At 51.3% G+C, this 27,060-nt stretch overlaps 9 protein-coding genes and 1 non-coding gene across 10 annotated transcripts; 6 read left to right on the forward strand and 4 right to left on the reverse strand.

Moving 5' to 3' along the window:
• Positions 1 to 4,724: 4,724 nt before the first annotated feature.
• Positions 4,725 to 6,344, forward strand: QC762_206860 (uncharacterized protein). The gene is made up of 2 exons (XM_062887589.1): positions 4,725 to 5,500; positions 5,557 to 6,344. Exons 1-2 carry the CDS (start codon positions 5,464 to 5,466, stop codon positions 6,327 to 6,329), a joined length of 810 nt encoding a protein of 269 aa, XP_062745708.1. The 5' UTR covers positions 4,725 to 5,463; the 3' UTR covers positions 6,330 to 6,344.
• A 242-nt stretch (positions 6,345 to 6,586) lies between these two features.
• On the forward strand, positions 6,587 to 7,174 carry QC762_0038620 (uncharacterized protein; the record flags this gene model as incomplete). Its single annotated transcript, XM_062883322.1, has 2 exons — positions 6,587 to 6,897; positions 6,941 to 7,174. The coding sequence occupies exons 1-2, from the start codon at positions 6,874 to 6,876 to the stop codon at positions 7,172 to 7,174; spliced, it is 258 nt and encodes an 85-aa protein (XP_062745709.1). The 5' UTR covers positions 6,587 to 6,873.
• A 1,249-nt stretch (positions 7,175 to 8,423) lies between these two features.
• On the reverse strand, positions 8,424 to 10,638 carry QC762_206870 (uncharacterized protein). Its single transcript, XM_062887590.1, has 4 exons — positions 10,389 to 10,638; positions 9,433 to 10,325; positions 9,066 to 9,365; positions 8,424 to 9,004 (listed from the first exon to the last, which is right to left on the reverse strand). The coding sequence occupies exons 2-4, from the start codon at positions 9,791 to 9,793 to the stop codon at positions 8,904 to 8,906; spliced, it is 762 nt and encodes a 253-aa protein (XP_062745710.1). The 5' UTR covers positions 9,794 to 10,325; positions 10,389 to 10,638; the 3' UTR covers positions 8,424 to 8,903.
• Positions 10,639 to 11,033: 395 nt separating this feature from the next.
• Positions 11,034 to 12,589, forward strand: QC762_206880 (uncharacterized protein). The gene is made up of 4 exons (XM_062887591.1): positions 11,034 to 11,574; positions 11,630 to 12,127; positions 12,209 to 12,284; positions 12,331 to 12,589. The coding sequence occupies exons 1-4, from the start codon at positions 11,152 to 11,154 to the stop codon at positions 12,393 to 12,395; spliced, it is 1,062 nt and encodes a 353-aa protein (XP_062745711.1). The 5' UTR covers positions 11,034 to 11,151; the 3' UTR covers positions 12,396 to 12,589.
• On the reverse strand, positions 12,397 to 13,898 carry QC762_206890 (uncharacterized protein). Its single transcript, XM_062887592.1, has 3 exons — positions 13,676 to 13,898; positions 13,036 to 13,628; positions 12,397 to 12,975 (listed from the first exon to the last, which is right to left on the reverse strand). Exons 2-3 carry the CDS (start codon positions 13,145 to 13,147, stop codon positions 12,605 to 12,607), a joined length of 483 nt encoding a protein of 160 aa, XP_062745712.1. The 5' UTR covers positions 13,148 to 13,628; positions 13,676 to 13,898; the 3' UTR covers positions 12,397 to 12,604.
• A 1,164-nt stretch (positions 13,899 to 15,062) lies between these two features.
• Positions 15,063 to 15,755, forward strand: QC762_206895 (uncharacterized protein; the record flags this gene model as incomplete). Its single annotated transcript, XM_062887593.1, has 2 exons — positions 15,063 to 15,294; positions 15,391 to 15,755. The coding sequence occupies 2 exons, from the start codon at positions 15,063 to 15,065 to the stop codon at positions 15,753 to 15,755; spliced, it is 597 nt and encodes a 198-aa protein (XP_062745713.1).
• Positions 15,756 to 16,639: 884 nt separating this feature from the next.
• QC762_206900 (uncharacterized protein) lies at positions 16,640 to 18,348 on the reverse strand (the record flags this gene model as incomplete). Its single annotated transcript, XM_062887594.1, has 3 exons — positions 17,771 to 18,348; positions 17,326 to 17,702; positions 16,640 to 17,276 (listed from the first exon to the last, which is right to left on the reverse strand). Exons 1-3 carry the CDS (start codon positions 18,044 to 18,046, stop codon positions 16,640 to 16,642), a joined length of 1,290 nt encoding a protein of 429 aa, XP_062745714.1. The 5' UTR covers positions 18,047 to 18,348.
• A 532-nt stretch (positions 18,349 to 18,880) lies between these two features.
• On the forward strand, positions 18,881 to 18,995 carry QC762_0038680. Its single transcript has one exon. It is a non-coding gene; the product is annotated as a tRNA-Leu (tRNA).
• A 157-nt stretch (positions 18,996 to 19,152) lies between these two features.
• Positions 19,153 to 22,134, reverse strand: QC762_206910 (uncharacterized protein). The gene is made up of 4 exons (XM_062887595.1): positions 20,819 to 22,134; positions 20,453 to 20,731; positions 20,187 to 20,400; positions 19,153 to 20,131 (listed from the first exon to the last, which is right to left on the reverse strand). Exons 1-4 carry the CDS (start codon positions 21,236 to 21,238, stop codon positions 19,395 to 19,397), a joined length of 1,650 nt encoding a protein of 549 aa, XP_062745715.1. The 5' UTR covers positions 21,239 to 22,134; the 3' UTR covers positions 19,153 to 19,394.
• Positions 22,135 to 25,809: 3,675 nt separating this feature from the next.
• QC762_206920 (uncharacterized protein) lies at positions 25,810 to 27,013 on the forward strand. Its single transcript, XM_062887596.1, has 2 exons — positions 25,810 to 26,692; positions 26,766 to 27,013. The coding sequence occupies exons 1-2, from the start codon at positions 25,867 to 25,869 to the stop codon at positions 26,882 to 26,884; spliced, it is 945 nt and encodes a 314-aa protein (XP_062745716.1). The 5' UTR covers positions 25,810 to 25,866; the 3' UTR covers positions 26,885 to 27,013.
• Positions 27,014 to 27,060: the final 47 nt, after the last annotated feature.

The raw sequence follows: 27,060 nt of genomic DNA on the forward strand, positions 1-27,060 counted from the left end.
ATCTGTAGAAGTTGATGAATCCAATGAACATCCTAACTTCCTTCTGGTTTGTTGGTGTCGGCCAGTCCCGGACTGCCGTGATCTTAGCTGGTTCCATGCGGATCTCTCCTGGTGTAATTTCGAATCCCAAAAAGACTGTCTTCTGCACGTGGAATTCGCTTTTTCGTGGGTTCACCGAGAGTCCTGCATCCTGCAGTGTTTGTAAGATCTGTCGTACGTGCTGTCTGTGTTCTTTGAGGGTCTTCGAATAGATCAAGATGTCGTCTAGGTATACAAAGGCGAATCGATCCAGATATGGGCGCAGGGTGTGGTCAATCATGCTTTGGAATGTCGCAGGGGCGTTAGTGAGTCCAAATGGCATGACTTGGTACTCAAAGTGTCCGTAGCGAGTCCTGAAAGCTGTTTTCCATTCATCCCCTTCCTTAATCCGGATGTGGCCAAAGGCCATCGGAAGATCCAGTCGACTGAACCATTGGGCGCCTGCCAGTCGGTCCTTCATCTCCCTGATAAGCGGCAGCGGATACCTATTCTTGATCGTTTCCTCGTTGAGTTGTCGATAATCGACCACAAGCCTTAAATCTGTCGTTCCTTTCTTAGGCACGAATAAAATGGGGTAAGCTGCTTCGCTTTGTGATTCTCTGATAAACCCCTTTGGTAGGTTCTCCTTGATGTACTCTTGTAAGGCTTTGTCCTGTCGTGGACCTAGGTGATATGCTTTGTGGTATCGTAACTTTGCTCCTTCCTTCAATCGGATCTCGTGGTCGAAAGAGGTTCTCTTGGGGAGCTCGTCCTTCATCTTGTGTCTGAAGACTGTAAAACTGTGGTATTCTTTCGGAATGTTGCTGAGGTCCTCCTTTTCCTTGGGAGGCTTGTGCCTCGAGTCGTCACTCAGGGTCTTCCTCTAGCTTCTCTGGTCTGACATACATCACCCAACCTTCTGGTTCTCTGGTGTGCGAGGGTCCTTCCTTGGTACTTCCTCTGTCAGTTGACATCGGCTCGTCGTGGCTCGTATGTCTCGTATGCTCGCAGGGGCTCTCTTGTCCCTCTGGGCACCTGGGAGCTCTATCCAGTTCAGCTCTGTTCACCCGTCTGGTGTCAAGCCTGGAGTTGAGATGGCCATTCTCCCAGTCTATATCCGGGTTGTACTTCTTCAACCACGGATGTCCCAAGATCATGTCACACTTGGGTCCGGTTGGCAGGATATCGAAGTCCACTTCCTGCGGGTCGTCGTCCACCGTGATCAAGAGTGTCGTTTCCCGTGAACTGATTCCTCCATCATAACTGGCCGTTTGCCCTTCGTAGGTCCTCATTCTGTATGGTGTTTTCTTCATGACCCACGGCATCCTCGTCTTGTTCACGAACGAGGGGTTGACGATGTTGATCGAACTCCTGAGTCGATCACTGCAACTGCTCGATACTCCTTTCCTTTGGAGTTTGTCCATCGAACTACTACTGTCAGGGCACTTTGGTTTCCTAACACTGTGGCTCCGGCAACTGTCTCGTAGTGCCACCATGGAGGTCTTTTCTTGGATCCGGCTCGCGGCCTCCTGATGCGAGTTGTGATCCGTCGTCGTGGAATTAGTTTGTTCCACTGGGGCCTGGGGAGGCCCGTTGGCCGTTCCCCGTACGTGGGACTCTGGTAAAATCGGATGGTCCCGAACATTGTCTTTCCCACGCTTTCTGTCGTAAGTGGTAGTCGCTTGCCAACTTCACGGCGTCTGACTCCAGTCCTGATTCTCTAGTGGTGTAATAGAACATCTCGTGTCGCTCGAGGTACTGTTGTTCTAGTCGTCTGCGGAAATCGGGTCCCAAATACTCGTTGGCGAGTTCTTCCAATGTTCCGTATTCTCCATAGGCATCATATGGGAGGTCTCTTCCTGGGTACCCCTTTGACCGAGTGACTTTCTTGTTGGCCTTCTTCCTGACCCTTGCTTGGCTCTTCTGTCGGTGCCAGTCTCTTGCCTTTGCGCGGCGGTGACGGGCGCACCAAACGTGTTCACAGTCCTCGAGATCCAAAGCATCCTTGTCCCAACATCCTGTGGGGACCATGTTTTCCACAACAAGTGTGTATTTTCCTTCCGTTGTTGTGGTATAATTCCAATCCTCCTCCGATCCTGCCTTGTGTACTTGCAAGATGGGGTCGTTATCTCGTCTGGAAGGGAATACCTCGTGGTAAACCTTGAATCGATAATGGACTCTGCAGTAGTCGTAAATGCAGTCAAACCATGCAACTGAGTCGTGTAGTTCGTGGCAGGGTATAGCAAGAGGTACGTCGTCTGGGTGAGGTTCTGCCTTGGTGTGCTCGGTGGGGGTGTCTTCCCCGTAGACCACTGGTCGTCCTGGTCTCTCGAAACGCTCGTTCCAGTCCTTGGCTGTCACCCACCAGTCTGCATTGTTGCTCATGTCCCAAAGGGTGATGGGTTCATCCTCTGGTTCTGGTTCTGACTCTGTATAGTCGTCGTCGGTGGAGACTCCGGTTTCTGCGGTTCTCTCACATCTTCTTACCCACTCGGCTCCATCCAACGGACAATCGCTTCTTGCTAATGAGTTTTCGTTTTTGATCGTTGGTCGTGGAAGTTCTCTCAAAACTGGGCTTTTGAGCGGGGTTAGGGCGTGATCCATCATGTCGGCGAGTTGTTCTTGAGTCGTTCCCGTGGGCATGTGCGACATGAGGTTTCCCATCGCGGCGTCCATCATCGGCCGGTGGAGGGGTCGTCGTCTTCGCGATGTATCATCCTGACGACGCGGTCGGTGTCCGCGAACTGAACTGATTTGGCTTCAGGTACCGGTTTGAATTTCTTCGGTGAACGACATTCTCGTGCAAAGTGTCCCATCTTGTCACAATTGAAGCATTTGACCTTGGACTTATCCTTGGGTTTGTCGCCGTACTTTCGTTGTTGGCCTCTACCGTGCTGTGCTGCTCCGATGTCCATGGGTCCTGAGTGTGTTCCCCATGAAGTGCTCTTGTGTTCGTACTTCTTTTTGATGTTGGCCTTGGGAACCTGAGGGTTGCGATAGACTCCTTTGTCTTCCATGGATCGCTCATAGAGTCGGTTGTCGATGACAATGGCTTTGTTGATGTATTCGTCGAGGGTAAGTGCGTGTCGGTCTTCCTTGATGAGTTCGTCCTTGACCTTGGGCTTCAAGCCTCTGTAAAATTTGTTCTTCAGAGCGGCATCGGCCCAGTTGACCCTGAATGCGTCTCGGCGAAAGAGTGTCGCGTAAGTCGAGGCTGAGGCAGTCTGCACAAGTCGTTCGAGACGATCCTCGGCTGCCTTTTCCTCATCGGGTTCGCCGTACATCTTCTTGATTTCTTCCTCGAACTTGACCAATCCCATACCGAAGAGTTTCTGTGTGAGGGGTTCGCGTTCATCCTCCGCGTACTCGAAGTAGTTCCTGAGGATCCCATCAAACCACTGCTTGGGGTCTCCTCCAAGGAAACTGGCGGCATATAGGAGTTGTGACTCGGGGTCGGTGATGCCGTACAGACGTAGGTTGGTCCTGACATGTGACAACCAGGGCGGGAGCTCCTGTTTACTTCCGGTGAAGACGGGAGGCTTGCCGACCTTGGCGGCTATCTTGGGGGTATTGTCGCGCGTCGTACTTCGGACGGTGGTTTGCAGGCGCTTGACCTCATCCTTGAGATCCTGGAGATCATTTTTGCTCTTGATGGCCGTCTCCATGCTGAGAAGTTTCTTGGCGAGGGCGTCGAGTTTGTTTGCGACATCATTGAAGTCATAATCTTCTTCGTCGGAAGCGGCGTTGTCATTCTCAGCGGGAGGGGTTGTCTTTTCGACGGCGGGGGCATCTCCAAGAGAGACGTCATCGTCTCCAGTGAGACGGTCATGTCCAACGGAGGGATTGGGGGCAGCGGAAGCCATGGCGATTGGTGTTCGTTATGTCTGAGCACAACGTTCGATCTTGGTCATGCAAGCAACGTGTTACAACCTGCACCAGAAATGGATACAGACTGCAAGGCAGTACGCCAGAGGTGAATATGACAGGATAATCGAAGGTTGTGGCAAGCGTCTCAGACACGGGTTCACTGTCAACAACAGGTTGTTCTAACAAAGAGCTACTGAAAGTAGATTGTAGACAAATGAACTTGAATTGCTTGCATGAGGAATCAGATTCCTCGACACGGGGAGCGCCCGGCACTCCCTCCTATTTATGTCAAGCTATCTACATATATTTCTGAAGTATCTTTGTACCTTGCTCAGTGTGCTCAGTGGTCTTGGCGGCTGAGCAGACTGAGCAACCTTTCATGATCAATGTGCTCAGTGTGCTCAGTGGTCTTGGCCACTGATCAGACTGAGCACCTCCTGATTGGTCGTATGGGGGCTTATGGGTCTTTCCATCCCTGGCCCAATGATTGGCTGAGGTGCCCAGCACCTCGGGTACCACCCAGTGGTTCCTGTACAGGAGTATTACGCTTGGGACGTAACACTGCAATTCCATTCAAAATAGCTGGTTCGAACCGCCTGGGCATGCGTGCCTGGCTCGAAGGCCTTGAATTGAACCATCACTTGAACTCTCAGTTGCGCACCCGGTGTAATGGCTCTTTGCGCTGGCAATAGAGCTGACTGACATTAAAAACGACTATTTTCCTAGGCAAAATGGCGAATTTCATATGCATAGCTACTCTTCGGTCAATTTTGAACCTATTTGCCGAACATAGTTAGCGCCACTACAGATAGGAAAGTTTGACAAAATGGCTAGCCCGCCTCAAAATAGGCCTCTGGAGCGATCTGGTGGAGCCTTTGTTAGCGCTCTGGTGGGGAAGAGTGACCCGTTCACTGACATCCAGTCTTTCGCAGTTTCACCCTATTCACTGTGTTGACAACGGGACCATGGCGCGCCTAGGATGTTTCGGCGGCTGCTCAAACTACCAATCTCAATCTTGGTGGCGTCTCGTCAAATCGGTTGACTCTGTCGCGGCAAACGGTTACACGCGAATACTCCAGTACAGAAACACAGAATCGATCGATCAGTCGCATGTCACTGTGTGGATGGTGATGATCCAAAACAAACCCTGCAATTCTTGGTCCTGCAAAAATGGAATATAAGTGACGGCTCCCAGACAATCGAACATGAGTTTCATTGTTCTATTTTGTGATAGACTCACAAAAACTGCCCCGTTTTCTTTTTTCTCTGTTTCTATTTTTCCTATTCAGTCAGGTGCTCCTCTTTTCTCTCTCTTTTTCCTATTGTTGGAACGGGTGAATCAAAGGTGTTGTTCACAAGGGTTATTGTTTCACTTGTCTCCTTTGTGGTTCATCAACTGGATATAACTGTCATTTTTTTCTTCGACTCGGAACAACCACCAACATCACCAAACGAACGGCTTACAGCAACGTGTGTCTGAGACAACGTTCTTTTCCTTGACGTCTTTTTTTCCTTTTCGACAATTCACGATACGTTATCTTCATTTCCACGAAAGTATTTTCCTTGACATCTATCAAAATGGTCGTCTTGAAGCTCGCAAAGATGTTCCTCCTGCGTAAGTCCCCCTTCTCTTCCACCCCTTGACATGACTTTTTGCTAACGACCTTTTAGCCAAGGGCACCGGACTCATCCGTTACATCCCCTACCTCTTCATCATCCCCGTCCTCGTCTTCCACGCCCTCGCCTTGACCGGCTGCGTGAGCACCTCCCCGGGGATCCCCAACATCTATGTTGTCTCCCTCCGCTCCGCCGAGCTCGCAAACACAAACAACACCGACCTCGACGTCCAAGTCCGGATCGGCTACTTTGGCATGTGCGGCATCAGCGAAGAGCACGGCACCCTCTGCGGCACCGTCTCGGGCCGCTCCGTCGAGGACCTCTCCTCGACTCTGTTCCCCGCCGCGACCGCATCAAATAACACCCTCCTCAAGAACGAAATCACCGATCTCATCACCACCGCTCAGGACCTCCAGACTGAGATCTTCATCTCCATCCTCGCCGGCGCTGCAGTCCTCTTCATCGTTGGCCTTGTCGCGCTCTTTTTCTTCAAGCAAGACAGGAAGAAGAATGCCACTGAGTGGTATGAGCAAGGAAAGTGGAGTAAGATTGTCAAGCGCGGGACTTATGGTGCGCTTTTCCTCTCGGCTGCCATGACGTTTGCCTCTGCGCTTGCCACGAGCCAAAGCGCGGGTGCGCTCCAGATTACGAGCGCTGTGATGGAGAATACTTCGGTTTTGATCAAGACCGGGACGACGATTCAGGTTTTCCAGTGGATCGCGTTTGGGTTTGGGTTTTCATTTGCGGCGGTGGTGCCGTTTTTGGCGAAGCCTAGGGAGGAGAGTGGGAGCGGGGAGTATGTTGATAAGGAGGGGAATGTGGTTTGAGCGTGCAGCTTTGGGCGCTTAGACGTGATGCGGGCTCTGGGCGGGACTTGGAGCGCGGGAGGTGTGGTGGTGGTGGTTGTGTAAGATAGTGGTATACACCTAATTCTTGTTCCTGGATATATTTAGGATAATTGATGCTGATCATAATGATTATTTTGTGTTCATATTCGTTCTCATGTGTATAGTTATGGCAAGGTTGTGAGAGACCAGCCAAGTCGATAAAGTCCAATGAGCGACCACGTGTTGCAGGGTAAGGCAGAGTGAGCGGCTCACAACAGCAAACGCTCCACATTTGGTATCATCAGGGCGGCGGAGGAATCCCAACTAGTCACCGAGGAATCCCAACCAGCCACGTTCGACACACTTGCCACTGAACTGCTTTGTCTTATCTTCCAACAGCAGACAATCACGTTCAATCAGATGAAACGGCTGTCTCTGGTGTGCAGGCGGTTCCGCTTGATCTTGAGGCCAGTCCTTTTTCGCACGTTGGCATTGGGGACTGATGTGGAGGGGAGTGGATATGATTGAATGACATACCTTCAAAATGAGGGACAGCACCAGTCGCTACGTATGTTTATACCGAACTGATATGGACATCCTGCTAATTGTAGTTAGCTGCGCTGTACGTCACAATTGGGTCCTCAGCCACATCGATCCGGTGCAAATCAACGCTTTCAGGGCGTGGACCCGTCGACAAATGTGGTACCTACCTACTTCTCCTCGCCATCCTCTGCAACTACCCCGACAGGAGCGAATTAATACGTTATCCGAATGATTTGCAGACGGCTAACCCCCCGCCCCCATCGATCCGTTACAAGCCTCCAAGTCCTAGCCTAAATGCCTAATTTGAAGACGCTATCCGATCGACGGCTTTGAAGATGAGTTCTATTATGACTCGTTTAAGTACCGGCCGTTATCTGGGATTACAATGGGTCACTGCTGGTCCTTTCTCTCATCGGTCCAGGTCTTGACAGTGAGTCCCCATCTTGGGAGTCTAATGTTCAGCGACCAACTTCATGCGCTCCTGATAAGATGCTGCCCCAGTGTCCAGACTCTTCGAATCAACATTCGCGACAATTCGTGGGGTGTCTTGATACGTGGGATGAGCGATGCTTCTGGAATTAGATGGCATTAGCACTGAAGCAGGCATTCAGGTTGTCCAAGCTCGTCGACCTCCAGATGTTTCAATTTGGCTACTTCGCCCAGCTCAATTTGGACATTGGAACCAAGGGGGGAGAGAAAGATAATGAAGTGTAGGGGCGGTTGGACTCCATATGATATCTATGGTAAGTTCGTTCTCTTTATAGTTGCCCATATCTTTCATGTCATGCCAATACGGCTCCACTTCAGAATCCACAGATATTTCCCACATATCACTCGCCCGTCTTTTTACGGCAGCATTGATCTATCTATGATCGATGTCCATCCGGACGAGTCAGACGAGTCATACCAGCTAGATGGGCCATACGAGACAGATGAGCCATACAAGATCAGGGAATTTGCCCCCATGTTCAAACGCTCAAAAGGCTTGAACAACTGGTGATGACAGATGAGCCTATGATGTCTTCTTGTACGTTTGAAGACTGGTGGGGAATGAAGAGGGGGCGGTCGAGAGTGGGGCCATCATTGTGAATGGCTGTACCCACGTCTGAGCAATTGTGATAAACGATGGCTGAAATCAGCCCGCGCGATCTTTCAAGCCTGTGGAGAGCAGCTGACTCGGATTTCTTTCGTCAACAAAAATAAGGAAACGGAGTACATCAGAGACCCGGATGACGCCAACAAACCTGTGGTGGCGCGTAAGTTTCACAACCATTTGTTCACTTATCTTACATATGCTATGTCTCGCGAGAAGGATGACAGCCCGATTCGGGTGCTGCAGTAGCCATCACATAGGAGATCATGTAGACTGTACCTTGGAATTGGGGCTTAATACAATAAGCATGTCCTTAAAACCTCTTGTTGGCTTGCATGGTACTGTGTGCATCACAGTATAGTATCGCATTCTGCAGAAGAACACAACGTGGTAAAGAGCATGTACGAGGCTGTAGGGGCCGAAATGTATACATCGCAACATGGAATTACAGGCTCAAAGGACAGTTAATATATTTTACTAGTAATTAATAGACCTTTAAAGATTGTCGAAAGGACTTAACATTGTGGCGCAATATTTAGTATTTTATCCATAACGGGTCTAGGTAGAAGAGGGTGCAAGTCAAAAAGGTAATGACATAAAGAGTCTGTGCCAAACCAGCTGAGGGAATTTACTTTCCCTTCATTCTTGGAAGTATGGCTTGGATTCTTGCGCCAATTCAGGAGGCATGTTTGCAACTTCTGCTGTGGTTGAAACTAGCTCTTTGGTGCCGGGGACCCCTAGCTCAAGGCGAGACATTCACATCATGTTGACGATTTGGTTGCCTCACTGGATCTCATGGCCCGATCCAAGCTCTACAAAATTGCCAAAATGATGGGGCAAATCTGGAAGTATTCAAAATAATTAGGTATCATTGAAGCCAAAATATGGGTTACTACTCCTCTTCCTTCAGCCCCCCTACATGACCCTCAGCCCGGTGCTTAAACGGCCTCCACCTTCTTGTGCAACTCTAAAATCTGACCAAGAGTCAGCATCGTAGGCGACCGCGTAAACCCCTCCTGAAACGGCAGCCTCTCCTCTTCTGTCACTTCATGTCAGCAAGCCCAATCATCATTTTGTTGATACGATAAAAAAGAACATACCAAACAGCACCTTGACCCAATCAGTCCGCGCATTCCCCTGCGTTCCCTCCCCAAAGACCATGAGATACAGACTGGTCTCCAAAATGGAGAACCTGTTCTGATCCTCGGTCAGGCTAAACTCCGGGTTGGAAGCCCTTGCGCTCTCCACTCTTTCCTTCCTGGCCGCTGCGGCAACTTGGAGGGGGATTTTCTCCAGTCCTCGAAAGTGTTTAAATACTGTTTCCCACGTCTCGGGGGAAAAGGAGTGGTTGTCGCCGAAAAAGACGTCTTTTCTGCTGAGGGAGGCGTCGTGTTCGATGACTGAGGGAGGGGTGGGGGCCATGTGTCAGCGTTGCTTACTCATGGGGGTGGCAGGGGGGGAGCTTACCACCGTGTTTGTTCAGGTCGTCCAGGTTGAAGGTTAACCAGCTGCCAGTGGTGGAGGTTTGGAGGGCTTTGAGGCCGACGATGAGGGTTGCGTCGGGGGCGAGGTTGATGCCCTCTTTGGCGGCTTGGATGAGCTTGAGGAGGGAGACGTTGGACCCATCGCGGGGAAGGTAGGCGTGGTTTGCGAGAGCGTTGACCATCGGACATGGGCTGCGTTTATCGGTGGCGGAAGGGGCTTGGAAGGCATGGTCCTGTTGGTGGTTGGTGTCCTGGTTGGGGGAAGTTATAAGGGACTCGATCGTGCTGTAGGTTGCGGTGAATATGGAGGAGAAGGATGTGATGACTTTGAAGGCGAGCGACATTTTTGGCTTTGGGTGATGATGACTGGGGAAGTGATGGTTGCTTAGGAGGCCGGGAGGGGTTGGTGGGGGTAGCTGGATATTTGGTACAACAGATGCTGGATGGATGGACTGGGAAATGTATCAGCAAAAGGATCAGAACAGGTCCGAGTCTTTTAAAGGAGTACGATTTGATTTAATCCTCGCGAGCTCATGTTTTGGGATCTGAGTGAGATGCACGTGCCCTTAGTCACACACATTAAGCACCGTGTGTCCGAGGTGACATCTGACTGGGTCAAGTGCATGCCAAAATTATCCTGGTCTAGTGCTCACGCTGTTTTTCACACCGAGAAACTCATGTGAGCCAATCTTCTGGGTGGCGTTTCAAAGCCACCGAATCTTTGCCGCCAGCTGCAACCTGGAAGCTGTTCAGTCTCCATGTCAAAACCTTATTCCAACCTCCCTTGCCAGCCAGCCATCACTCGTTTTATGAACAGAATAGCTCAGCAAGCTTGGCATTAATGGCGGGGACATGACAACCCAGACAACGGCAGTACTGCATTTAGGATGTACCAGTCAGTCTCACTGATCAAATGTCATGTCGCCTCATGTCACTCACTTTTTGGGCTCCTGGTAGACTGCTCGCTGTCCCCTCATGTTCCACACACTCGATCAAAGCATTTTTCGTCGCCCGTTGAGGATTGTCGAGTATCAAAGCCGCTATACACTGCGAGGAATTCATCACATCGTGACAAGCTAATTCGGAGTCGGGACACTGCGTGTTTGACGCTTGAGCAGACACCATTGTGCTAAAGAAAAGAATTGCTAAACACCGCATTATGAGGAAATGCATGTTGAGTGGCGGAAAGAGTGACTATTGAGTTCCAAGCAGCCCAAACTTCAAGGAGACCAGCACCTGCCTTCTTTATAATTACCCCGCAGGCTTCATGCCACTGAAGATTGGAGCACGTTTTTTTTTTTTTGCTTCAATCTACTGGCGAACTGCCACCCCTCAAGAGAGGATAATCATCATCAATCTACACGGCATGGAAGCAATATGTGCTGTCAATATGGCAACCAATCAGAGCCTTATGTCGCCCGTCCATTACCCCTGACAAGACATGTATCAACACTCCTGCAGCGCAAGATATGGTTTTCTTGCGGCTAATGTAGGATGTTGATAGATTGCGCTTCGGTAATCAATATCCCCTCTCAGTTACCGGGTTCAAAGTGACGGCATGTATACCTGGGTCCCGGGCATCGACAAAGGCCCCATACTTCTTTGACCCTTCGTTTTGTTCCCCGATTTTTTCTGGCCTATGGGTTAAAGGTTTTCGCTCAAACATATCATAATTCAAAGCTTCTACATCCAACTGGCAAGAATGCGTGCATCATTCTCGTTGTTGCTCCCCATCCTGGGGTTGCTATCGACAGGAGCCCACGCAATCGTTCGCTTTCATTGCAGTGCGCTTACAGTACAGCGCTTGGATCCTCTCGTCAACCCTGGGATGATACCCTCAACACACGTCCATCAAATAGTGGGCGGCGATGCCTTTAACGCCAGCATGGATCCCTCGCTCGACCTTCCCGAACTATCCACCTGCACATCTTGTCAGTTTGCCGAGGACTTTTCGAACTACTGGACAGCCGTGCTCTACTTCAAAGCCAAAAATGGAACATACAAGAGGGTGCCACAACTAGGGAACAACCAGTTTGAAAAGGCCAAGGGAGGGTTGACCATCTACTACATGCAGGATGCCATCTATGACAGGAATCAGAAAAGCAATGTTCAGGCCTTCCAACCAGTCAGTTAATATCTCTTCTGCCTGCCTTGGACTGTGCTAATCACCAGTGAAACAGGGCTTTCGCATGTTCGTCGGTGACCTCAATGCCCGGACAATCGAGGAAGCTGCCCGCTTCCGTCAACTCACATACGTCTGCATGGATACTTGGACCTCGCGCGCCCCAGAAACGATGGCCTTCCCGACAAGAAAATGCCCAGAAGGCATCATGACCTCCGTCCGATTTCCTACTTGCTGGGATGGCAAGAATCTGGACTCCCCCGATCACATGGCGCACATGTCTTACCCTGAGTATGGAACTTTCGAGAGCGGTGGTCCCTGCCCAGCGAGCCACCCTGTGAGAATGCCGCAGGTTTTCTACGAGGTGGTTTGGGATACCAAGATCTTCAACAATGAGGAGTGGCCCGAAGATGGGAGCAGCCCGTTTGTGTGGAGTTTTGGGGACGCAACGGGTTTCGGGACGCATGGGGATTATTTGTTTGGGTGGAAGGGGGATGCGTTGCAGAGAATATTGGATGCGCCGTGTTGGTTCAACACGAACTGTGCGAAGGAGAGTGTAAGTGTCGATTGGTATTGGGGGTGGTGCCTGAGCCCCTTTTGTGGAGACGAAAGAGATGCTGATGATGTGGGAATACAGAACAGCCCGCTGCAGACGATTGAGCAGATGAATGCGTGTACACAGCCTAGTATGGTGGATGAGGATATCGATGGGTGTAAGTTCCTTAGCCATTGCTGTTGATTGACACTAACGTTGAACAGGGCTTGACGAACTACCTGGTGGTTGGAAAGCTGACTATGGACATGGACATGGTTCAACAGAATGAGGTGGCGGTGTACTGAACCCGGTATATGATAGACTCGTACGACTAGATTAAGAATGTGACGATTTTGATGGCTGATTCTTGATCAAGGGTACAGCCATCTTTTGAAACAGTCTTGACTAATCACAAGTTCACAGCCTGTAAAGGAAACAGACATTCTCGACACCCCAGAATCCCACAGCTTTGAACATTCCTCCGACTGCATCCCAGCCTCAGGCGCAAAGAGTCAACACAACATTGCTGCTGGCGCTGCAAACCCTGACCTGGCTGCCCGCGGGCGGCACACCAGCAGGCCAAACAATCTCCTGCGTGCAAGCCGGGTCAGCGCTCTTGACGGTGATCTTCTTGCCCACAAAGGCGGGGTTGTTGCCAAAGACGTTGCTCAGATCAAACCAGACTTGGTTGGCGCCCACGTCGAGATTGTAGGCAAAGATGGTTTGGGGTGTGCCGGGGGTGTAGAGGCCGTCGGGGTGGGAGGAGATCTTGAGGGCGCGGCCGCCCGTGTTGGGGTCTACGTGGAAGGACTCGGCGTAGTAGCCTACTGTGCCGGAAAGGCCGTAGGGGCCGGTGATGTTGGTTCCGACTGAGGGGGGATTAGCTGGTTGAAAACCGCGGAGGAGAGAGGGGGATGGGGGATAGGTACCGGGCCAAACGTAGACATTGGAGGTGCACTTGTTGTTTACCCGAGCTGAGCCGATGGCTGAGACGGTGGCTGCCAGGAAGGCAAGGGGGGTGATGAGGTTGGTGAGGAGCATTTTGGTGGTTGGATTGTTGAAATTTGAGAGAATGGGATCTGAGATGGTGGGAGGTGATGATGGGATGAGAGGATAAGTGGGTGCTGGGGCTTTATAGCCGGCCTGGCGATCTTTTCATGGCGATGCGTTGACTTCGTGAACAGATGCCAACTCAATAGTTTGATGTTTTCATTTTCGTGTTTCCATGCTCAGGTCTACTGACAAGTGCTCAGATATTCCAGTCATGTTTCTATTGTGTAAGTGATATTGGCGTTCTTGGTAACCTTGTAGAATACGAGCTGTAGCGGCCCATATTTCCAAGCCATCGAAGGCTACCCATGGCGGTCGTTGACTCTCAGGTGTGAGCAGGGCGTCAAGTGATACCAATATTCCATGTTACTAAGCCCTGATTCCGATCCAGAGTAACACGACAGTGCGGGGTGACAGGTGACACTGCTTCTGAACCAGAATTAGTACACTTTGGATACTCTTTTGTAGAGTCCTTTTAGTCATGCTAACGACTGTTGGCGGCGCAACTCTATTTCTTACCAGCATGGCAATTGCGAACTCTGATCCAGCCCAATCTTGGGCCATCTCGCACGAATATGCAGATCAGCTCAAGGTGGTGGCAGTGCATTTTGCTCAACGCTTCCAGGTTTCGGTTGTCTCCGAGAGAGCATGCAGTTGGCCATCTGGAAAGGGCAAATTCCGATCTCGCGACTCACCAGAGGTGGCATCGAACAGGATACCCATTTTGGAGTCGGTTTCTCCGTCTTACAGATGGCTGGAGGATGATGTCAATAAATCTTGTAGAAGTTGGAGAACACGAAAACCCAGTTCTCGTATTATGCAAGGCCGCTGGGGAATATTGCTTGGCGTGCAGGTGCTATTCTTCTTTCCATTGACCTTCAAGTTTCGGCAAGCTACCCGACATTGTATGGGCCTTTAGTACAGATTTATACATGCATAAGCTTTCTCCAGCGCGACTACTCACAAAGCCAAATCTATGTCACCGGCAACTGACTTAGTATTGAGACTCTTAAGGGACAAGAAGTAAGTGCCACCACATCATTACATCCCTGTATTTGGACTATCTCCTGCTTGAGGCTCAAAGGGAACAGGAATTGGAGCAAACTCTCGACGCCCACCATGCTAATCCCCCTGTGGTCAGTCAAGCCCATGTTCACAGGCAGGAGCAACCCACTTCGCACCTTCCACACTCGACCAGCAGCACCTTCCTTATATATACCCCACGCTCGCCATCACTCTCATCAAACAAACAACTTGCACAGTAAGAAAGCTCTGTGGCGCAGTGGTTAACAGCGACGGGTGGCTGGCTCCTTCTGAAGAGTCACCACCAAACGTGGGTCGAGCGTAAGTCCAACCACCTCCCTCTGAAGCTGCGAGTTCGAGGCCCAATACTTTTTGACATTTTCTCTTTTTATCGGTCTTCAACCACCACACTTACTTTTTTTTCGACCACAGGTCCCAGCAATGGTCGTGAGAATGATTGAGAAACGCTGCCAGACACTTCATCCTTCTTATCGGCTTGATATTTTGCTATTCTGTTTACATTTACCAATGTCGTAACCTGACTGGAGATCGAGATCATCCGTGATGGGTCTATTCTGTACACTTCCATTGCTTGTCTGCCGGAGGTTACTGCGGGGAAGATTTAGAGATAGATTGCTTTTGAATGTCACTCTCCTGTATCACATCACTCCCGTTGGCTGGGCATTTCGGATGCTTTCCATCAACCAATTTACCCACAAACCATTCCGGCTCCCGGATGGGTACCTGGATGCAAAGCAATTACAGTGAAACTGTCGTGATATCTCAACATCATTTGTGGTGATGTATAATTACACCCAGTAGTCTCACCTTATTCCCCTTCACTGGCTCACCTTCACCACTGACACAAATTTGGAAACTGACCATGCTTTTCACCACCGCATCCGCCCTCGCAGCCACCCTGTTTGCGGGTCTGGTGTCTTCCCAGACCCCTGTTGGCTTTACTCCAGCTGTGGAAGCCAAATTGGAAGTCATATACGGCACAAAAGCGACCATCGAACCCGGAACAAGATTCACCAAAACAGAGACTGCACGACAACCCACCATTGGCACCAGCGATGTCGCGCTGAATGGCACATATGTCTGGCTTCTCATTGGTATGTGTCCATTTCCCTTGTACATGACAATACTGACCTCTCCCAGACCTTGACGTGTAAGGCCAACATCCTTCACCCTCCCAGACTCCTACTGATCCCCCAACAGCCCCTCCAACTTCCAAAACCCCTCCTCCGGCCCCCGCCGCACCAACCTCCACGCCCTCATCACGGGCTTCAAATTCTCCGGGCAGACTGTCTCTGTTGCCGGCGTCAGCAACCCAATCTACACCCTGACATCCTCCTCCACCGGGCCCATCACCTACGTCGGTCCTTCGCCTCCAGCAGAAAACCCCCCTTACGCCCACAAATACGTCAGCCTGTTGTACGAGACTCCAGAAGGCTTCACCGTGGCAAGGCAGCAAGTAGGACAGACATTCGGCTTCAACTTGACCACATTCGTCGACACTGTTGGGTTGACAGCCGCGCCAGTGAGGGCGAGTTATATCAGTGTAGCTGCATAGGTGCTCCAAAACAACCATGTCTAACGAATGTTGTGGGGAGTTGAGATCACAGAAATGAGACAAAATCAAACACCACCAACCCAGCTTCACCCATCCCGCCCCCCTGAACGTCCACCCCAAAAATCCTGTTCAACTCCCTCTCCGCACTCTGATGCCTCGCCTCCCCCTCCTGACTCTGCTCCCTCTTGTCCGCCTGGTGCCGCCTCTTAAAACTCTCCAGCTCACCCGTCAACGCAGCCTCCACCGTAACCGCAGTGTTCTGCAGTTGCTCAATCTCAGCCATTCACGTCGTGTGTGAGATTTCTCGCTGTTCTCGGGTGAGCCAGTTCGAGGATCTGTTCAAGTTTTTTTGCAGCAACTCTTCTGTCGCTGTAATTTTGTAGTATTTGATCTCGGCGATCAGGGACCATATGACCGCAGCACGAGAGCCAGCTTCAGGGCTATTTAGCATTTCGCTTGTGGCATTTTGCTGGCTGCTTGTGTATGCCCCTTGCTGGCTACTTGTATGTGTCTCCTGTTGGCTACTTGTGTATATGTCGCTTGCTGGCTACTTGTGTTTGCATCTTCCTTGATGCAAGTGCTAGCGATTAGGTCTGCCATCTTTGAGATCATCACTACTCTATTTTCCTGGAAAAATGCAACAAGAAAGAGAAAGATGAAGGCCTTTTGTAGACATTCAAGTGTGACTCCTTCATTCACAGTCACGGTGTAAAAGGCGTTGGCTGTCGTGAATACATATGCACAAGAACAACCATAATGGAGTCAACAATAAACAAGAAGAAGCGATCAGCAAATCCACAAGCCACATATCGAAGACACCACAACGCGACGTTGCACACCAATTATCAAGTCAACATACCAAACTATCATACATTACCAAACATTTACTCCTCCTTCTCCTCCACCACATCCTTCACCACACGCTCCTTCTCGCGAGCCGTCAAAACCTCCTCGGCCTGTTTGACCAAGGCCTGCATCCGCTCGTCCTCAGAAAGCACACGGACCAACTCCACCAAATCCTCCTCGTCCTCCTTCGTCTCAGCAGGGACCACCGCGCCAGTATCCTCGCTCACGAGCGCTTGCTCGTCCGCGACCGGCTGCCCGGCCACGTTGATCTCGCGCTCCCCCACGAGACCTTCCTCGTCCGAGTCCGAGTCCTCCACCGCGCGTAAGTGCTCAATCTCTTGTCCGAGCTTGAACTGCCTCTTCTCAGTCTTTCCCCAGCTCGAATAACGCCTATACTGGGCGTCACCCGGGAAGATTTTGGACAACTTCAAAGTCGCCCACTCGGTATCCACACCACCGTCCATCCCGACTTGGTGCAAGTTCTTCGCCAGCGCAGCAGAATTGGCGGCAAACAACTCAATCTCCTCAATCCGGAACCACGAGATGTACTGGACACGGTCGTCATCGGGAAGGGTCTCGAATACAGCGATGGGGGAGTGGAGGCCAGGGGTGTGCTTAACACTGGGGGTGTTATTGCAACCGACGAGGATGGGGCTCTCGTGTTTCTTCTTCTGCCTGATATATGGTTAGTGACTGTTGTAGTGTAGAGATCAGACCGACTTACCATTCGCCAGGGACAACAATGCGAGAGATATTCCCATACAGGCCAAAGATTTCCATGTCGGGACCATCCTCAAGGCCATAACGACGAAACTTTATGTTCTCTGTGGTGGCGTTAATACTGCGATGGACCTTTTCTTCCTCCGTAGCCTCCTGATGCTGGGCAACAAGGGCAGCTTTCTTCTCATCGTACCCGGGGAGCAAATAATGCCTGGAATTGGTGTAGACAATGCCGTGGCTCTTCCACAAAGGCTGATCATCTTCATGGACGATGGCAAAAGCAATGCCATCTGGGTTGCCCTCGCCGCTGTTAATAGTCTGAAACTGGTAAGACTCGGGGGAGTCGGGTGAGCACTTGAAGTATCTCAGCAACACCGAACCCTAAAACCAACTCGTTAGCTGAGCTACAGGAAAGAAGGTGGCGACAAGGGAGCTGGCTGGTCACTGACGCTGACGGGGCCGAACCAGTTGCTACCAGCACGATAGCTGGGCGGGTCGCGGCGGAGGTTAAACCCGCCAGAGGCAGGTGAGGACGAAACATTGTTGATGTCCGAAAGGACACCCTCGGGGTTCTCGCGGATGGCGGTGAGGGAGGCGGCGTATCCGGCGCCGACGTATCGGCCACGGCCACGGCTTCCGCCACGTCCACCACCACGGCCACGAGAGCCACCGCGACCACCACGAGAGCTGCCGCCGCGAGGGCCAGGGGTGTTTCCGCGAGCCATTGTTTTTTCTTCGGGTTTAGGTAAGCGAAGGAGGGTTTTTGAGTGTCGTCTACCGCTGGTTGCGATCGTTTGTTGCCGAGGAAGAGAGAAGAGTCTGGGCAACAGATGGAAGAGAATTGAACTGGGTCAGGTTGAAAAAGAAAGAAACCAGCTTGGGATCATTTCCTTTGCTTTTCGAAGACTTCTGGGTCAAGCTAAAAAGGTTTCTCAAGGGAAAAGCTTTCGGCTCGCGGTATTGGCCAATGGATGACATAGAACCCACGAGGGGTAGCGGAATCAGATGTGTCAAGAACGGGGAAGGAGGAAGCGCCTGTCAGCATGCATAGGCGCCTTCCCGGTAAAGACGAAGTTGAAACAAGTGGGTTGGAAGGTAAAATCTAGTCAGGAGTTGACAAAATTCAGAATCCCTAATCGACAGTTGAAGTAGGCCACACTGTCTAGCTCTATCTTTGTGCCTCAAATTAGGATGAATGAATACAAGGGCAATTACGTATGCGAGGTTGTGATTTGGGAGCTGGATATTTACACATGTGAGGACTTCCTATGCTACGGCGCTGGCAATTTGAGTGAGAATGTTTGGTGGTTAATGGCATATATGTGACGGCCCAAAAAGTGAGGTTATTCACAGAGTACTAACAAAGCCGCTGCATCTCGCGGATAGGAGCCTCTGTTATTGAAACGCACCTTGACACAGCAAGGTAACCTTTAAGTTCACACCAAGCAAATTGTGGAAACCTCATCTAGCATTTATCTTACACTCAGGGGTTGCGGCACACTGCAAGTAAAACCTCCTCCTCGCTTCAGCAACACCACAACATCCTACAAGATATCCAAGGCTAGATGGCCGAGCGGTCTAAGGCGCCACGTTAAGGTATTGATCCTTGATTCCAACTCCACCAAGAGTTCCGTGGTCTCGTAAGGGGCGTGAGTTCGAATCTCACTCTAGTCATTCACTTTTGCTCCCGTGTGTGGTGGAGTCAATGTTCTTTTTGCTGTGAGTGAAATGACAGCATCATCCTTGCCGGCATAGGAGGTATCCGGACAATGTACTCACATTCATGTGTTCACATGCTCTTCATTACAGGGAATTGCACCAACATAATAAGCATTCAAGTGGTGAAAGGTTTGACTGAACTCTTTTGCACGGCAAGCAACCATGGATATCTCAACAATGCTACAGTGAAGCTTGGAGCTTCACGTGCCTACATAAATGAACAAATTCGAGGCGATGATAACCTCTAAGACGAAGGAACTTTTACAGCCTCGGGGACTCTGACTCCGAAGCGACCTGAAGAAAATAGCAAATGCCACCTTAGAACCGACCCTTCCAGCCGCGGACACCATGTTCCTAGAATACTGTCCCATCACTGTCAATCAAGATCGGTGGCTCTTTGGTGTTTGGCCTGCTGACTTCGGCAATCTCCCGGCCACCCTTCCAGCTGCCAGCTTCCAGAACTTGTGCGAGACTCAACTCCCCGCCAGCCAACTCCGCCTTCAAGACTCGGTTAACCTCCAAAGCCAGCATATCGAGGAAGCCCACTGTGGCACCCCTCCATTCGACGATAACATCATCGCTAGGCTCAAACATGGGCGCAACCTCGACGGCCTTGGTGCCTGTACGCTGGCAGTATTCAGCGTAGTGTTGCAGACCCCGCTCTTGGTCCTCAGGCTTGAGTGTCATAACACCCATGTCGATAAATAGCCCACCGTTTCGGTACTCTGGCAACCCAGTCAGGAGCTCCTGACCAGCAAACTGAATCTTCATAATGCTCTGCATGGGTTGCATGAGCGAGTACGTAAGCCATTGGGTGAGTTTGTGGAAGGGTAGGATGCTCTCCCAGGGTGCAATGCCATTCGACTGGCCCGTGGTGTTGGGGAAAGGAGAAAAGGTGGGGCTGGTTGGAGATTGGGCCGGTTGGGGCATAGAGCTGCATGGCCAAGCATCACCGAGCGAAACACCATTGATAGCCGTCCGTGATGGCGGCCAAATTGGCGCCAAACCATCCATCAAGACGTTCCAGAGCACCGTAAGAGGCACAATAATCACGCTAGATGCTTGTGTTGACGGGTGCGAGAGGATGTGATCTGGTCATACGGTTAGCACACGACTTGGGTCCAGGAACAACCGCATAAAACATACCAAGCATGTTGCCTGGCCGGCCATCCTCGCCAAAGTACTCCGTGTTGTTAAGAGCCTCACTCAGGCGAATGAGGAGTTGGGCTCTGCCCTCAAGACCAGCCATCTCGTTGCCGGGCGTCGACTGAAGTCCCTGAGCCAGCTTCTCGACGGTCAGTTGTCGGAGGCCCTCCTTATCCACTTGGTACTTGTTTGCTGGGCTGCCAGAGAACAGGCCCTGTGATATGAGTTAGCAAAACACCGCGATTTCGTCTTTGGAATCGACATACCGTCTTGAACATGTCCAAGGTGGCCACAGCAATGCCCTCTGATCGTCTGTATACCCGGCCATTCTCGACGCTCTTGTAGCTCCACTTGGTTCCAGCGCCTGCATCAAGCAGAACGCTCACGAGGAAAAGGTCAATCATGCGTTTGCATTTCTCCGTGTTGTCCACCATGTCCTCGGGCCAAGTCGCCAAAAGATGGGCAATTCTGTCACGGCCACCAACGCCAAAATGCTGGTATCGGCCATGTGGTGGGATAGTGGTAAAAGGGGCATCGTAATCTCTCTGTGTTTACTTGCTGTTAGCTTCAAGTTCAACATGGTAAGAAAGCCACCCCGCATCGGGCGTCAAGCCAGTACAGCCACAACGTACCTTGATGATGTTGGCTACAAAAGAGACCACATCGGGAAACTTGCGCATGTCGACATCAAAGTGTCGCAGGTCGTTCTTCAGGGCCTTGGACCACAAGATTTGGCAACGCTCCCGCACAGCGCTTAGGCTGCGAAGATACCCGGCAGGGTCGAGCTGGGGATCTGGTGGTCTCGGCATGTCGACTTTGGGAAGTGTGGGATTCATGCCTGTTGGGGAAAAAGGGGTCAAAGGGGTTCCTGGGCCGGCGGTGCTCGTCGTTCCAGCTGATGTGCGGTTGATGACGCGGGAGCTGGTGTTGATCGGGGTGACAATGCTCGAGGAAGCCGAGGTGAGGGAGGTTTTAGACTGGGAGCTGGCCAGCGCTGGCTGATCGTCGGCGGCCGCCTTCGGCGCCTTGTCTCTTCTTGAAAACAGGCCCATCTCTTTTGTTGTTTACGTAGCCGTCCTCTAAGTGGTCGGTCGGGTCGCGCAATCGGCCAGTGACGGGGCGGTCTGCTGAACGACCTGATTCGCGATTCGATGGAGGGGCTCGGGGAAGCTGTGTGCTGTGCTCGTGACGCAGTGGGGCAGAGACACGCAGCAACCTACTGACAGCTGTTGGTGGTTGTGATTGGGTCGGAGGGCCGTAATCGTCAGCAGTGCAGAATTTCTTCAGGTCGATGACTATCGGTGAGAGAGACAGCAACTGGGTTCTGAAGAAGCAGGAGTCGGGGAGGGGCGTTGTTTTGTTGTTCGCCGGGGGGAACACAGATTGCGGACCTCAATAGCCTTCTGCAGCTAGGGTCAGTAAATTCTAGGCACTTTCATGGCATTGCGGCCAGGACCCTTCCCATCCGAGAGCTCCCCCCCAACATGTGATGGATGGCCGTTGCTCAGAGCCTGCGAGGGGACTGGGAGACCGCCGTCTCTAGCGCCAGAGCCCGTGCGGTGGGCTCCGTGTGAGACCCGTCCCGCCGTGCTGCAGCCATTTTGTGGGGTTGCCGATAGCGAGTGAGGGGTTTGCATCCATCAAAAAACCATCAACTGCACGGGAAATTGGAGGGGGAATCTTCAAAACCAACGGAGGAAAGGGAAAATCACCCGTACCGAACCCGCCCAGAGTGTGATTCTGACTTTTTATTCCTCTTGGTCCTGGCTTCCGGATATTGCTGCACCCGATACCTCAGCCGACGATTGCTGGCTCCAAAGATGTGGATTTCGCTGCAAATAATCCCAGCCAAAAGAAGGTGCCTATGCTGCAGAAGAACTTTTCATCAATCGAACGAGCGATGAGCTGATCGAAAAAAACAGCTGCCGGGACGTGCAATTGACGAGACAAGGGTGCCGAGTCAGGGGAGCTTGGGACAAGTCGACCCTTTTTTTTTCTTCTTTTTTTTAAAAAAAACCAGCGAAGAACAGCAATACCAGAGCGTTCTGCTCGCTCCAAGGGGACGGGTCTTTTAAAGGCACATTCTGCAGCAAGTGACAGCAGCATCATGTCTCTCAACAAGCCTCATGCTGTTCCTGCAGGTTGTCACCTCGTCCGAGCCCTCCATCACTACCACCACCAGCAGCCATCTCGCCATGGCTACCCGACCCGTGCTGCCGCTAGCTTTCGTTAGCTGGCGATTAGCGACGGCGCGAATGATTTCACCATGTTCGAGACCAGCTTGTGCCCCCACCGCATCCACGGCGCTGGTCAATTTGGCGATCCCCCTGTCCCACCCACTCACCATCCCCGGGACGTCTTCCTGTTGGGCTCTCCGAAAAATGGCGCTGCCACCTGCGGGCCCTGGAAGATCAGACCCCCTGCTGCCAATGCAAGGTACCGGCGACGAGGGTCTCCCGGACGAGCACAGCGTCAACCCGCCCACAAATGTCACCATGTCAACGGTCAGCTTCCCGCTTTGGCTGCATCTCCCACCGGTTGAAAGGATTGCCTGCAAGATAACAAGAACTGGCAGAGAGGCACAGCTTCCAATTCCTGAAACGGGACAATATTGACAATATTGAGCCACATCTCATTTGGCCAGTTCGGACGTGACGGAGAGAAATCCCGTCGAGCATGTCTTGGTTCTTTTCGTGGATCGAGATAGCTCTCAATTGTACTTGATGGACGAAACCTATGCATGCACATCACTTCTAACCCCGGCTTAGACTCCTGCTGGTTTCACTGCAGCTTCGCAGCTCTCGAGCTGGACCAGAAGCAGATCCCCCACCCTCACCCTCACCCTCCAGTCAACTGGCAGCTCCATCAACATACATATACCGTCCGCAGCCAACCACCGTACGAGATAACTAATAAGCAATACCAAGTCCGGGGCGACTCAATACAAAGCATCTGCTGGCGCCGTCTATCACCTAGTTCTGTCATAATTCCAAAATCACAACCAAGCGGGCGAACGAAGAGAACAATAGAACAGACCCATCAGTCTGGTTGCTCCTTGTCGTTGACCCTGGGCCTTTTAGCTTAGACGCACAAGAACCACTGAAGAACAATCAAGGAAGACTTCGTTGACCAGCCAAGAGGGGCCAAAGAAATTGGAATGGGCCATTCTTGTTCCTCGGTTGTCAAGAAAAGCGTACAGTCACGAGCAGACTGCCGAGGGTCTCACAGGACCCGATCACTATCACCAACCTCAACTGCAACTGCTACTGATGGCCAGTTACTTCCTTGGAACCAGTGTCTCAGTCTCATCGATATACACAAGTTGTGTCTCTCACCCTCAACCGTCCTCTAGATTGCGACAGATCGATATCATGTCAACTGCCCAACTCAGACGCTCTCGTGGTCTCATCACCACCAGCGGCCTCGGCTAGAATAACTCCTTGCCAATCTCCTGTCGATGGAACGGACACATCGTCCACCTCATCACCGTCACAGTCACAATCCTCCCCTCCACTTCTTCTCAAGGACCAGCTACCAAAAATTCTTTAGACCACCCAGATTTTCCATTACAGGCCTCTCGCCAAGCCAGCCCAGTGTTTGTCGGGCCCTCGCTAACACACTGTCGGGCCTCCAGGATCCCCGCCAATGCCACGAGGTGCAAAATATCGCTCGAGGCTCCCGGCGTTGGCGCGTGCCTGGTGCGGAGATTGGGTTCCACATCGAAGATGTGCAAAGCCTCGTGGCTCTCGGCATCTCCCACACGTGGTTCCGACCGACGCCGTCGCCGGGGCCCCGGCACCGTTCCGGCAGGCTGTGAGGAATCATTAGACAGTGGATGTCGTGGTGGATGCCTCCCCTTCCTCTGACGGTCCTCATTTTATGAAATCCCGAACGACGATGTCCTTTCTAATCGGTCCGCGAACAAATGGGCTTTTTCTAGCGCCGTATGTCAACACTGGTGTCCTTGATAGGGCATCTTTGCTTGCCCGTTTTTGCCCAAAAAAGGAATGTTCAAACGGCTTCACTGTCCCCTGAAACCTCTTTTTTCCCTCGTCGGCACTTGACGAGGCACCACGTTTTTTTCTCACCCCAGTACCCAATGGCATCATTGTTATTAGTTTGATGACGCAGGGCTCAGCTGCTCCACCTAGATTATCAGTTTGGATTTTCGCTCTCGTTTCCCTGTTGGGCATCCATAGCCTCCATAGCCTCCGGTCTGAGTGTAGAGCTCGATTGGTTGATGAGAGGTTCACGGACTTCGTTGAATGTCTCAATCCCTACGCCGATTTGTTGGAACAGAAGAAGGCATCAAGTCTCTCCGACGATATCGTCCTTGACAAGATTCTTCAGGCTTACCTTCATGAGGAGTAGTTCCCCACATTTCTAGATGCTCATTTCCTTTCATCGAGATCACACAAGATAAGGACAACATCAACCTTTCTTTTTTCTCCCATTTTCAATAGTCAGCGGGCCAGAAGCAGGAAGGCTGGCATCCCTTATCAAGATCCAGCAGATCTGAGATGATGGACAATCGTACTGCTTCTTCACCCGGGCTTTGTGATCATCACAATCCAGAAGGCTGTAGTTGCCTTTTCACTGCCTGTCAGTGTTGCTTATGCTGTGACATACGGAGGCTCAGTGGATGTACCACTTCCACGTTGAGCTAGAGAGTTGAGCTAAAAGAAATACTTGCTGCTCTTTCCTATTATGAAGTCAAAAGGCAAGGACTTGTTGATGTCCCAAAATATATTTTTTAAATCCGCGTTGAGCTCAGTATTGTTGAATAAACTCATGCGTGCTGCAGCACCCCACAGCATGCCTCTGACAGGAACCATCCAACTCACAAAAAGTTGTGGGATGTATAAAGAACAACAAAACATACAACACCAGGGATTCCCCAGTGGTCACCCACCTGAGTACTAGTCTGGCAGTCAGTAGCTTATCTAGGGGAGAGCGGACGGGATCCCGAGTTTTCTACTGCTTATGGTTGTATGTGCTTTTATTAAGAAGATTTGGGATCTTTGTAGGGGTTGAGAAGTAGTAAGACAGTGTTGTTCTCTCTATCATGAAGCCATGGGTTCGGTGTGGCTTGAAGGTGCCGATACGGAATGCCTTTCCTGCACTACTTTGCCTTTTGGGCATCTATAGCCTCCGGTATGAGAGGATAGTTCGATTGATGGAGAGCTTCAGGGGCTTCGTTCGTGGGAAGACATCGATCTTGTCCCACGATACCAACCTTGACAACTTGCTCTCCACATTTTCCCACATGTCATCGCCAATAATGTTATCAAGACCTGGTTGTCAAAGCACTCAAAATGACCTCAAATGACGAATTCGATTGTATCACAGATATACTGAAATCCGATTCACGTCGGGCCACAGACGTCGGGTCTGGCCTGATGCCTTCCGAGGAGAGGATTCTGTCCTTGTAAACATAAATGTGAGATCTGGTTGTTTCCTCATCATTGGACGCAGTGCTCGACGTCCAAATAAGCTCCGTTGCCCTCTCGGAACTTATCATCTCGCACTCCTTCCACGCCCGCAGCTTTATGATGCGAGCCTCACTCTTTAGCTCTCAAACTTGCTCATACTTGCTTTTGTGCGACTACATCTTTTCTATACCTCCTTTTTGTGTAACTGTAAGTTTCTATGCTCAATCTGATACACGCTCATCATCATCATGACGATTTACAAAGATAAATACTCCAGGAAATTCCGTGCAAGATATTCTGGAAGATCATGTCTCCAGCATCCAACCAAGACACTTTCTTCCCCAACTCAATCGAAAAGTCCACACCTGAAAACACCCATCACGATGCACATCCAGAATCTCATCTCCTCCTCCTTTCTTCTGCTCCTTTCCTTCCCTATCTCCACGACCGCAACAACACCACGCCCCCCCTATCCCAACCGCACCCTAGCCGGCATAACCATGATCGACACCCCCATCGTCCGCGACGCCCAAGCCTACGCCCGACGCTACTGCTCCGACTCAACCTACAACCACATCATGCGCTCCTGGCTCCTCGGCCTCCTCCACCTCTCCCACGACCCCGCCCTCGCCTCCAAAATCGACCTCGAAGTCCACGCCCTCGGCCTGATCCTCCACGACCTGGCAACCAACCACTCCCTCTCCGCCCCCTTCGTCACCCCCAACCGGCGCTTCGAAGTTGATTCTGCCATTGCAGCAGCAGATTTCATCCGTTCACACCCCGACGGGAAAAAATGGCCGGGGTGGCGGGTTCAGAGGGTGTGGGATGGGATTGCGTTGCATGCCGAGCCCGGGTTGGCGTTGTATAAAGAGGCGGATGTTTTTGCGATATATTGGGGTAATGAATTGGAATTTTCGTGGGAGAGGCCCGGGGGAGAGAGGAAGGGGGTGACGGCTGAGGAGAGGGAGAGGGTGTTGCAGGAGTTTCCCAGGCCGACGTTGGAGGAGGGGGGGAGGGGGAATGTGTTTGCTTTTGTGGCTTGGTATTGTAAATACAAGCCGGAGAGCACTTATAGTGAGTTTGCCTTCCCTTCTTGTTGTTTTTCGGTAAGTGGGTGGGACAATGTGCTAACTTCCATGGCGGTTAGATACTTGGATGCAGCCGTTTGGGGAACTGCTGGTGCCGGGTTATTCGGCGGTGGGACATCGGGTTATTGATGGGAGTTTGGCTGCTGTTGGATTGAATATGAGTGAGATTCTCAAGTGATGTGTGACAACGAACGGACACAGTGGTGGCTACTTGGTGAGTATTGTTGTTGATATTATCTTGACTCTTTGTTATTGCTCTCGTTTGGTCGTTTCATAGCACAGGTAGTCAACTAGAATTCATGACCTCGACCAGTTTTGCTTGGTTCTTCTCGTTGAGGGAGAAGAGGGAGCGAG

Source organism: Podospora pseudocomata, assembly GCF_035222375.1.
Source record: "Podospora pseudocomata strain CBS 415.72m chromosome 2 map unlocalized CBS415.72m_2.2, whole genome shotgun sequence".
In the NCBI taxonomy this organism is placed as follows: Eukaryota; Fungi; Ascomycota; class Sordariomycetes; order Sordariales; family Podosporaceae; genus Podospora; species Podospora pseudocomata.